The sequence below is a fragment of the Cicer arietinum genome, chromosome 3, assembly GCF_000331145.2.
Source record: "Cicer arietinum cultivar CDC Frontier isolate Library 1 chromosome 3, Cicar.CDCFrontier_v2.0, whole genome shotgun sequence".
In the NCBI taxonomy this organism is placed as follows: domain Eukaryota; kingdom Viridiplantae; phylum Streptophyta; class Magnoliopsida; order Fabales; family Fabaceae; genus Cicer; species Cicer arietinum.
The window spans coordinates 58,005,626-58,018,532 of record NC_021162.2 but is presented as its reverse complement, the minus strand read 5'-3'; the positions used below and the strand labels follow the sequence as shown (position 1 = coordinate 58,018,532).

Genomic DNA, 12,907 nt, shown 5'->3' with positions numbered 1-12,907 from the left:
TGTGGTATTCTTTCTATTTCATTTATACATTTTTTTTAATATGTGTGAAATGATCAAATTGTTCAGTTAATTTGGGACAGAGAGACTTTTTTTAACCAAAAATAGAGTGCATAGACATCATATGATTAATTTGACATGTTCACTATATTGACATCACAAAATAATCACCTATTATTTACAGCACTCTAAAATATTATTAAAAGTAAAGAGAAAAAGAAAATACAAAAAGTTTGGGGAGACTATATCAAAACCCAAGATAACAATCCTTTGGGGACATAATATACTATTTCATTAAAAATCTTACTAGGAAAACCTATATGGATACAACCATGGTGAAGGAAAAAAAGTGTAGTAAACACATAAGATTTCATCAAAAACTATATTCATGAAAATCAAGCTAGTTTCTATTGAAAACATCATAAATATTACAAGGAAACTATACCATAAATGAATGCCGACAATGTAAAATCTCAAATTAGCAGTGTTGTCCGCACATTGATTTCTTTATGTAAACACATAAAATATAGTAAAACTCCTTTTAACAATCTCAATGCAATTAAGTCATATATTTATAATAGATCAAGAAATAAGACTAATATTCTTAAAAGTTAGATTTGTTAATTGCGAGTTATATTCAATCTATAAAAAATTTCACTCATTCTTAAATTTTATTTCAATAGCAATCATATAACTTTGATGAATTTCATATATAGTGCAGTTATAATATCCAAATTAATAGTAAAATAATCTAAAAATTTAGATGATAAAATCAAAGTTAAAAATATTTGAGAATTTAAAACTCTTAAATAAATTGAGAGATTATACTAAAATATATAAAAGACGGAAGAGAGACTAATACTTTAAAGAACAGATTCTCTTTTATTTGATCGGAGGAGTGTTTATAGTTTCTTTGTCCCCACCCAAAGAAAACATTTGAAAAGATATTACAATTTAAAATAATGCCTAACAAATCTGACATAAGAAATTGGTATAGTTTTTGGGCAGCCATATGAAAGCATAGTTTTGGAGAAATAGCAATAAAAATGGTATAAGGCTGCTCAAATCTACGCTACCGTACCACAAAAATTGACAACCTTTGGACTGCATTTATAACACCTAACTATAATATGACATCTGTCTTCATCATCGCCAGCTGTCCCTCCAATTACCGCCCAATAGTAGAAACGCATTAGGAGTAGAATAGGTCAGACGAGACTTTGCAATGCCTGAGTCTGGCCTACGATTAATTTTTTAAGCCTAAGTCTGGCTTACGGTCAATTATAGGTTTTTTTTTTCCGGTCTAACTTGACCTTTTTAAAAGTCTGGTTTGACTTAGAAGTCTATTTAAAAGTCTTATTCATATTAAAATATTTAAATGCTCTCCACTACCAATATCAATGTACATATCTATATATATTTAACAAAAAATAATTTTTCTGACAAAATAATTTTTAAAAAATCTGAAACAAACATCCTTTAAACCCTAAAACATAATTCTTGGTTATAAAGAATAATTTTTTTTTTTAAACAAATGTACCAATTATTACCTCTCAAACAAATATGAAATGACTACTGAGTTATTGACTAATTGAATGTCTACCGAATATGGAAGGACTACCAAATATGGAATGACTATCGAATATAGAATGACTATTGAGTAATTGTCTAATTGATAGAATTTAAAATAGGAAATAATATTATTAATATAATAATAAAAAAAATAACATTAATAAATAATTAAATATATATAGGTCGGTCTTTCAGATATAATAGACTTCTTTATAAGCCTGAGTCTGATCTATTTAAATAAATAGACTTTAAAAATAGTCTGAACCTAGTCTTTTTATTAAATATGTAGGCCAAACCATAAGTAGGTCAGACCATAGGCTCCTGTCGGACGACCTAGCATTTTCTCATCCCTACTCTCACACTATGGTATCTTGTTTTTCATTTAAAAAATAATCACTTTATAAATTAATTTTATATTCACATTCAATTAAAATCAAATCATTTAAAAAAAAAACAATTATAAGATGATAATTAAATTATTTACTAATTATTCATAATGATCTTTTTGTTATTAATTATGCCTAATTAATGTACTACCGTACAAAATTTATTTTACCGTCTTTAGTTTGTCGATGACATTCACTATTCCACTTGTGCATTTCTTCAACAAAACCATCATTCTGAACAAAAACTCAAAAGTTTTATAAAGAAAAAAATACAAACTTTTCTTTACACTTTGACTTAAATATTACTAGTGTTTTAATAATTGACGCATTTTCATAAATAATATTATCTCTATTTGAATTATATATTATTATTTAGTATGTATGAAATTATTAAATAATTGAATTATTTTAAGAGAGTGGGATTAACATAAAAAAGTTGTTGTAGTGAGAACCCAAGACAGTTTACACGAAGCATCCGATTCCAAAGATTCAAACCGAGTAACTGAGTTTTCAACTCCATGTTAATTTGATTACTAATTTTGTATATTATATATACCTTAGTTTATCCATATGATTGAATGAACACACAATTAACCAAAAGAGGATTATAAAAACAGTGAAAACTTGTTGAAGTTTTTATGAATCATGACAACATCACTAGCTTACCAAGAAAATCTTCCAACATCACCAGAATGGCTAAACAAAGGAGACAACGCATGGCAAATGACATCAGCAACACTTGTTGGTCTTCAAAGCATGCCAGGACTTGTGATTCTGTATGCAAGCATAGTGAAAAAGAAATGGGCAGTGAATTCAGCTTTCATGGCACTTTATGCTTTTGCAGCGGTTCTAATTTGTTGGGTACTTGTTGGTTATAGAATGGCTTTTGGGGATAAACTTTTACCCTTTTGGGGTAAAGGTGCACCAGCTCTAGGACAAAAGTTTCTTGTTGGAAGAGCAAAAGTACCTGCAAGTACTCACCATTTTAAGAGTGGTGCTGTGGAAACACCAATGGAAGAACCTTTTTTTCCTATGGCTTCACTTGTTTATTTTCAGTTCAATTTTGCTGCTATTACTATGATTTTGCTGGCTGGTTCTGTTCTTGGTAGAATGAATATAAGAGCTTGGATGGCTTTTGTTCCTCTTTGGCTTATTTTTTCTTATACTGTTGGTGCTTTTAGTCTTTGGGGTGGTGGTTTTCTTTACCATTGGGGTGTTATTGATTACTCTGGTGGCTATGTTATTCATCTCTCCTCTGGAATTGCTGGTTTCACTGCTGCTTATTGGGTACATAAATTTCTTTTCTTTTTTTTTTCATTACCCTTTATCTAATTTTGCCTCAAAAACTTAAAGGGGTACATTAATTTTTTATTTTTTCCACAACCCTTCATCTAATTTTCCTTGAAAATTTGAAGGGTACCCTCACTTTCATCATGTGAGGTGTATAAAGTTTGTATTTTTTCACAACCCTTCATCTAATTTTTCTTTAAAACTAACAGGGTAGTTTTCCCTTTTTTCATTGTTATGCTATCTATAAATTAATTTCCATTGGTTTTGTTTTTTTTGCATCAAATACTCAATCAATATTTTCAGTTGCCTTGTTTATAATTGCAATTTCATTGTGATGATTGAAGTTAAGAATTGCAGAAATATTTAAAACAGCAATGTTATGGATTGTTGCAATTGGACACTGCAATTTAAAATTAACCAATCAACTGTTGAATTAATTTAACCGTTTAGAGGGTTGAACTCTTAACCGTTAGATTAATCTAATGACTGCGGTTTTGCTGCAGAGGATCCAATTATGTAATTCTACATGCTCATTCATTCCTGGTATAGCAACAATTTGGTTTTGTGATTGTGGTTGCAACAAATTATATGTGCAGGTTGGACCAAGGATAAAGAGTGATAGGGAAAGGTTTCCACCAAACAATGTGCTGCTGATGCTTGCAGGTGCTGGATTGTTATGGATGGGGTGGTCAGGGTTCAATGGTGGAGCACCATATGCAGCAAATGTTGTATCTTCAATTGCTGTGTTGAACACAAACATTTGTGCAGCAACTAGCCTCTTAGTGTGGACATCTCTTGATGTCATTTTCTTTGGGAAACCTTCTGTCATTGGTGCTGTTCAGGGTATGATGACTGGACTTGTATGTATCACACCAGGAGCAGGTATGTATGCATCAGTTTCTTACTTTAGGTGAATACTTTTTCTGTTTTTTGCATTGCAACTTGTTTTTATTGATGAATTAAGTGTCATTATGAAAATGTTTTTATGTGCAATGCATTTATCTCTTGCATTTGCCCCAAACTTAGTTGGGTTGTGCCTAGGAGGTGCCGGGGTGAAACCTCCGGATAAGGTTCAGGATAATCTTGTAAATTGGATTGTAATATTTAAATACAAATTATACATTATGTTGGTGCATCAAATGAGAACAAGAGTCTCGTATAAAATGATACACTATATTGAGTATTATATGAATAAGACTTTTGATATAAGAAATCAATGATGTCAAACCATCCCTAATAGCACGGTTGAGTTATAAAAAGTTAAATTTATAGATTGATCAGAAAAATCATATTTGTTGGGAACTCAATGATATTTTGATATTAATTAAAGTAGTAACAAAAAGTAGGTAGTGTCATAATGATTCCATTAGTGAGCATAGTTGCAGTATTTATTGACAATTAATGTGAAGGGTGGGTGTGCGTGATTCATGATTGTAGGGCTTGTGCAATCGTGGGCGGCTATTGTGATGGGAATTCTCTCTGGGAGTATTCCGTGGGTAACCATGATGATCTTGCATAAAAAGTCAAGTCTCCTCCAAAAGGTGTTACTCTCATCTCTTTCTCTTCGCAAATAATTTTTGTCTAATCACTATACTTAATTATGTTTTAATAATCATATCTCATTGTGATTCGTCCTAATTCGATATCAAATATAAGTAAGAGTGTAAATAAATAAAAAAATCGTTGTTTAATCTAAAAAGAGTAATATTTTTGTTTATATTTAAGATAAAAAAATATGCAATTTTAGAGATGTTTCAATAATTTTTTTTTATATATTTTAAAATATTGTTCATTTAACATGTAAGAAATTATGTAAGATTTTTGAAGTGCACAGATTAATAATTGAGAGAAGATCAAATATTAGTTAGGATGATGCGTTTTTAAAATTAAGGAGAAATTACATTACATATGCCTTAAATGATATTAGTATCTCTTTAGTTTTGAAAAAACAGTCGCACCTCTATACTAACTAAAAATGCTGCATTAAATATATTTATGTCATTTATTATATGACACATTTAGAATTTTCGCTTTAATTTATAAAGGTACGACTTTACATCTAGTATTTTCAATTTTGAAATATATGATTATGTTTTTAGTAGTGCAACCAGAGTGTGTATTTTAATATATTTTTGATAAATGACGAATAAAGTTGAAAGAGACAACAAACAAATGTTATCTACAATTTTTTAGTGAGTATAAGAGAAGTGAATGTTTTTTCAAAACTAAAGTGAAAATTAGTGTAATTTAAAGTGGTCTCAAGATATATATATAAATAAATGATTTAAAAAATAAAAACTACCTAGATATTTAGTGTTATATTAACTATTAATATTTGTGTCAAAGAAGACAAATTTTACATTACAATTAAAAACAGGATGTATTCAGTACTATAAAAAATTTTATTAATAATTTTTTTTAATTTATCCAACATACTTACTATAATATTTATTAAAATTAATCAAATTAAAAAAATTAGTACATAAATAATATGTAATTATTGATGTTTTAATTTTTATAATATTAAAATATATTAAATATTAATTTTTCAATGTAATAAAAATCTCCGTGAAAGAATTATTATCCGTCAAAAATAGATTACTGATAGTGAATATAATATTTATTATAGTTGTAAGATATTATATGTATATTCTCCATTATAAAAAAATAATTATTATTATATTCCCCACGGATTAGGTTTCCTTCTGCTCGCTCACGTGTTTTAAAATCATCATTCAAAGTTGGGAAAATTGACCACTGCCCCGTTATCCATTCATTCCTATTTCTTTATAGTCCCACTCATGATTATCCATGATTTTAATTTTTGGTTTCTGAAATAATATGGATTTTGATTTTGAAGTTCGGATATTTTCTTCTATTTTACTTTACTTAAGATAACGGTGAATCAATGTAATTTTACGAATATTAATGTAAAATTAAATATTTATTTTTTTAATATTTTCATCATAACATTTATATTTATTACAGATTATAAATTACATAAAAAGATGTATGATAATTAAGAGAATATTAATAAAAAAAAATAATCAATGTAATTGAAAATTTTAAAGAATTTTATAAAAAAAGATCTTAAATTTAGAGATAGATTCAAATAATATTTAATATGTAAAGGATAGAAGTATTAAAAGAATTTTGCAAAAATAAATAAACTTAAAAACTGAGTTGTTCAATGGCCATGACCAATACATATGAATAATCGTAGAGAATCTCAATCCTTTATTTGGTTTGTATTTGTGTTCAGGTTGATGACACTCTTGGTGTATTTCACACACATGCTGTGGCTGGACTATTAGGTGGCCTCTTAACAGGACTATTAGCTGAGCCATCCCTTTGTAGATTACTATTGCCAGTAACAAATTCAAGGGGTGCATTTTATGGTGGTGGTGGTGGTGTTCAATTCCTAAAACAATTAGTTGCAGCCTTGTTTGTTATTGGATGGAACATAGTCTCCACCACAATTATTCTCCTTTTTATACAATTGTTCATACCGTTACGGATGCCGGAGGAGCAACTAGAAATCGGAGACGATGCCGTCCACGGTGAGGAAGCATATGCACTTTGGGGTGATGGTGAAAAATATGATCCTACTAGACATGGTTCTTTAAATACTGCCAACAATGGAAGGTCGCCTTATGTTAATGGTGCAAGAGGTGGGACTATAAATTTATGAGTCACAACTATCAAATTTTGTGTTATAGATGTGCTATACTTTGCTCACACCTGTGTATAATGTTGGTCTTACATTATATGAATAGCAAATGTTTGTGTTTATGGAAGGTGTAAGTAAGAAGAATTTTGATTTTTTGTCACAAGAAAAGTTCTCAAGTTTTGAGATAATATGGTTGTTTTTTTCTTCTTCTAGTCACCTTGATTTTTGACATTTTGTACTTCAAATTTATTGTAAAGAATATATTGATGCATGTATGAAGATATAAGATTTATCAATTTTAAATGACATGAAAGCTTCAGAAAATTTAGATAGTTGAATTGGAATTAATACGTCTAGAGATTAATATTTTTTACCTGTATGTGCATACACAAATATATAATATTATTATTTTTTTGACAAAATATACATGATCTTTCTACGAAATGGTATTTGTTCAAAATTTATTTACCCTTCTTACTTGTTAATGAATAGTTTTTTTTTTAATCTCATAATCTCCGATATTTGTGTTGGATGCAACAAGAGTTCAAGAGAAAGCAAAGATAACAGTTCTGGGAATTACTCATTTATTCCTTGTGAAAGTGCAACTAATAAATAGAAAAACAAATGTGCCATAACAGACTACAGCCCACGTTCTAGCTAGAATTAAGGAAACAAACTTAGACTACAAACTTGACCAAATCAAATAACAAACAATGCTAAAAACCAGGACACTTTAAACTAAGCCTTATCATTCCCTCCCTTGAACTAGACTGTATTTTCAGCTAGTTAACTTCTGAAAAATCACAAACTCCAAGCTTCCATCTCAGCTCCCGAAATGACTCTAATTTCAGCGGTTTGGTGAGGATGTCCGCTAACTGATGCCTTGTACCACAAAACTGAAGCTGCACAACTCCATCATTCACAAGCTCCCTTAAGAAATGGTAGCGCACATCAATGTGCTTGCTCTTGCCATGCATCACCGGGTTCCTTGACAACTTAATTGTTGAGCTATTGTCACAAAAGATGACAGTACTTTCACTGCCCTTGTAGCCTATCTTCTTCAGCACCCTTTGCATCCATATTGCCTGACAACTACTTCCTGCAGCTGCTACAAATTCAGCTTCTGTCATGCTCAACGTTACTATCGGTTGCTTTCGAGAAGACCAAGCTACTGCAGCTCCACTTAGCAAAAAAAATAACCTGAAGTACTTCTTCTATCTTCCACCGATCCGGCATAGTCACTATCAGTAAAGCCAACCAATTCTGAATTTCCTTCCATTTTGTAAAAAATGCCAAACTTTGCAGTACCTTGCAAGTAACGTAGAATTCTCTTCGCCGCTGAATAATGAACTTCTGTAGGTCTTGACATATACCTGCTCAATAAGCTAACTACATACATTATGTCCGGCCTCGTAGCAGTCAAGTACATCAAGCTTCCAATCAGCTATTTGAAAAATGAACCATCCATCTCAACACCATTTTCATCTTTGGAGATTTTAAATCCTAGGACCATTGGATTTTCAACAGAATTTTTATGCTCCATTCCAAATCTGCTCACTACTTCTGTCACGTACTTCTGTTGACTGATGAATATGCCGCCATCAAACTGAACTACCTCAATACCAAGAAACTACCTCATCTTACCCAAATCTGACATATCAAATTCCTTCATCATGGATTTTTTGAATTCATACATCATTCTTTCATCATCTCCAGTATAAATTAAATCATCAACATACAAGCTAATGATCAAGTATTTACCTTGTTTGACTTTGGTAAATAAAGTTTGCTCACTATCTTCCTTCTCAAAGCCTTCCTTTCTGAAGTATGATTCAATCCGACTGAACCATTCTCGTGGTGCTTGCTTGAGTCCGTACAAAGCTTTGTTAAGCTTATATACCTTATGCTCCTCATCCTTTATTTCATAACCCCTTGGCTGCTCCACGTACACATTCGCAACTAACTTCCCATGAAGAAAGGCTGACTTCACATCCAGCTGAAACACACACCAAGCTCTTTGTGCAGCCAGTGCCAAAATCATTCGAATCGTGTGCATACAAGCTATAGGAGCGTATACTTCTTCATAACCAACTCCGTATTCTTGAGCATACCCTTTGGCAACCAAGTGAGCCTTATATTTTTCTACTTCTCCCAGCTCATTCAACTTTGTTTTGTACACCCATTTGACTCCTATTTTTGTTCGCTCCTTTGGGCAGCTCCGTGAGATCCCACGTTCCATTCTTCTCAATTGATTTCATTTATGCATCCATGGCTGCTCTCCACTTCTCTTCCTTTACTGCTACGTCAAATGAAGTAGGATCAGAATGAACGGCATGAGTAAACAAGGCTAAGTGTGTTTGTGCCTCTTCCTTTTCATCAGAAAGACCTTCACCAGAAACATAATCATACATCCACCTTAGTGCTCTTCTATTTCGGGGTTCTGTCACTGGAACAGCTGCATCTTCTTCTTCATTACCATTAGCTGCATTTTTTTCTTCATTACCATCACTTGATTCCTCCCTTTCTTCATTTTTCTCATCTTCTCATTCCATATCAAATGTGTTATCTTCTTCAGAGTTCTTCTCCCAATTCCATTGCTTGTCTTCTTCAAAGACAACATCCCGGCTGATAATAATCCTCTTGGAGGTAGGATCATATAGTCGGTATGCTTTTGATTCTTCACTTACACCAAAAAAAAATATAGCAACGACTCTTATCTTCAAGTTTTGTTCGTCGAGCATCCGGTACATAGGCATATGCTATACAACCAAAGACTCTCAAGTGCCGGACTGAAGGCTTCACCCCACACCAAGCTTCCTCTGGCATCGTTTCCTTCACTGCTTATGTTGGACATCTATTAAGAACATACCAGTTTACCGCTTCTGCCCAGAATTTTCTTGGAACATCTTTCTCAACCAATAAGCTCCTCGCCATATTCATCACGGTTCTATTCTTCCGCTCGGCGACTCCGTTCTGCCGCGGTGTATATGCAGCAGTTAATTGTCTCTTGATTCCATTCATTTTACAAAATTCCTTGAATTCATCTGAAGTGAATTCACCTCCACGATTTGTTCTTAGACATTTAATAGACAAGCCCGTTTCTTTTTCAACAAGAGCTTTAAATAGCTTAAAAGTGGTGAATGCATCTAACTTATAAGCAAGAAAATACATCCACGCCTTCCTACTATAGTCATCAATGAAGCAAATGAAATACCTCTTGTTTCCCTCAGAACATGGAGAAATTGGGCCGCAAATATCAGCGTGAACCAGCTCCAATTTTGCTGATGCTCTCCATGTACTTCTCCTTGAGATTACTTCTTGATGCTGCTTCCCTTTCAAGCAATTAGTGCGCACAATTTCACCTTCAGAGAAGCTTGGCAAGCCTCTCACCATGTCTTTTGTTTGCATAGTCTTCAATCATTTGTAGCTGAGATGACCGAATCTTCGGTGCCAGAGGTGAGCCACATCTTCAGTGGTTGCTTGGAGGCATTCTTCCTTGCTTTCCTTTTTGGCTGATTGAATGCTTGATAACAACACGAACATTCGATTTGCTGTCATGTTGGTTTGGAACACCAAACCTTTTGTGTCATGATAAATTCTACATTCATTTGACTTCATTAGTACAGCCAAACCTCTTTCTTGCAGCTGCCCAACACTGAGAAGATTATTCTTCAAACCGGGCACATAATAGACATCACGTACAAGGTGATTTACTCCTTTTACAGTCAACCGAACACTTCCTTTTCCAACAACGTTCATACTTGCATAATTCCCAAATCTAACCACCTTATTGAACCCTTCTTCTAACTCACAGAAGAGTGATGAATCACCACACATGTGATTACTGCACCCAGAGTCAATGTACCACTCAACATTTCGATCATCTTCAAGCGTGTCAACATACGCCATTAGCACCATCTCTTCTGATTCCTCCAAACCAGCATAGTTTGCTTGGCACTCGTACTGGAAGTGTCCAAGCTTATGACACTTGTAACACTACATAGTTTAATTTATAGTATGTAACTCTAGGATTAAAATATAAATAATTTTTATGATTAACTTGTTTATGATTTTTATTTTATTAATTTATTTTGTGAATATGAGATTTAGAACCATCAAATTGTCATAATTTGTGTTCTAATAACTCAAAAATTAAAAAGATGTCACATCTAGTTAATTATAAATGAAATATTTGTTATTATTTTATTTAAAAAAAAGATATTAAATATTAAACAAGTTTAAATGATTTTTTTTTCGAAATAGAATTAGTTATAACCACGAGAATAAAATAGCAAAAAAAAAAAAATATATGGACTTTAACTTAATATGAATAAAAAATTTATATTAATTATAAATATAATCCTTTTTTTAATATATTTTGTAAATAAGTGAAAAATTGTTATAATGTAAAATAAATGACCTTTATTACTAGTTAACTGTATTCATAATTTTTATAATAAACATAATAAATTTTATTAAACATAAATAATAATAATTTAATGAAAATAATACCCTAACCCTTAATAAAATGAAAGCGCTACTTATGCCTAAACAAATCAGGAAACAGATGAACAAATCAGGATCTGAGTTTGCTGAATGGATTTGATGGATGTGTTTGTATTGTTACTCAACAAAAATTCATTGGATTTTACACGTTTTTGTAATAAAATTTAAGCAAGGTACCATTAAAGGAGAAAAAAAAAAGCCTGTTAACTTTACAGTATTGCATTTCTTTATTAAGCTAAAAAAATAATCAAAGAAACCGGTTTATAACATGTTTACAACAGGGATCTTCACACGCGGTATAGAAGATAAAGGATGAGTCTTTTGCAAGTTGTTTCTGAGCAAATTTTGTTGAACAAAACAACCTAGGGAACGTTGAAGACGTGTGAACGAAAGGAAGTGTGTCCAGTGAGAACCGAAGGAAACGTGTGCCCAACAATGGTTGCAGATCAATTAAAAAATATTGATCGTAAAAATATTTAAATATATTATTATTATTATTATTATTAAAATAATTTTAAATTAATTGAACAAAAATTAGGTACTACAGCTGTCCCTATTTAATTATATTTTACGTGGTAAAAAGATAATTAAATCTAAGTAGCTAACTTTTGTTAAGTGTGAAAGTAAATTAATTTCAAAAAAATGTAAGAGATATAGTAAAATAATTTGACATGTAAAAAAGTTGAGGATTTGCAATTGAAAAAAAAATGTAAATAGTGTCGGTCGGCAAAAAAAAAAACTCAGACCAAGGATCATCCATCGTCTTCGGATTGACTACCGATGCGTAAATGGACGCAAAAAATAAATAAAAAAATGACTAGACCAAGGATGATCGTATTCGGATGGCTTACCGATGCGTTGATCGAGGTAGATAAAATGATCGTTTTTGGGTTGGTTACCGATGCGTTGATCGATATAAATAAAATGATGACTACAAGCAAAGATGAGTTTAAAGTGTAGAATGTAAATAAAAGGAGATAAATTTGTTTTATTTTTATTTTTAAAAGGAAACATGTATGTGGTAATGCAAACGTAAAATAATAATGTGATACAAAAGTTATTGAATATAAATAAAATATACACATAAGATATGCATGATTAACTCATTATGCATGATATAAGAAGTTGTTGAGTATATGTAAAATATGAGTGAAGATGCATAAATCATGTGTGAGTATTTGAAAAAAAAAAATGTAACATGCATGCAATGAAGATAAATTCCTTTTAAATAATTTTTTATATTTTTTATATTGCTTTATTCATTTTTTTTTTGTTCCCCGATCCTTATGCGACTTTATACACTTATAAGATTCAATGAATCAACGACGATAACAATGATAACGTATATCTTGTGTAATCACTTTTCTTGAGGTCAATCAAATGTGCATTATTTAAAATGCTTACCCTTCATTTTTTTATACAACCATATATCTCGCGTTTCCGTGTATATATTTTCAAGCGTCAAAATATTTAAGATATTTTTTTT

General features: G+C 31.3%; 1 protein-coding gene across 1 annotated transcript; it reads left to right on the top strand.

Annotated features, from left to right (window-relative positions):
- The first annotated feature begins 2,365 nt into the window (after positions 1-2,365).
- Positions 2,366-7,239, top strand: LOC101498240 (ammonium transporter 2). Its single transcript, XM_004492419.4, has 4 exons — positions 2,366-3,242; positions 3,842-4,127; positions 4,683-4,786; positions 6,508-7,239. Exons 1-4 carry the CDS (start codon positions 2,601-2,603, stop codon positions 6,934-6,936), a joined length of 1,461 nt encoding a protein of 486 aa, XP_004492476.1. The 5' UTR covers positions 2,366-2,600; the 3' UTR covers positions 6,937-7,239.
- Positions 7,240-12,907: the final 5,668 nt, after the last annotated feature.

Coding starts and splice junctions, on each gene's coding strand:
- LOC101498240 (XM_004492419.4), top strand. CDS start 2,601: ATGACAACATCACTAGCTTACCAAGAAAATCTTCCAACATCACCAGAA. Junction 4,128..4,682: donor ATGTATCACACCAGGAGCAG/GTATGTATGCAT, acceptor TCATGATTGTAG/GGCTTGTGCAATCGTGGGCG. Junction 4,787..6,507: donor AGTCAAGTCTCCTCCAAAAG/GTGTTACTCTCA, acceptor ATTTGTGTTCAG/GTTGATGACACTCTTGGTGT.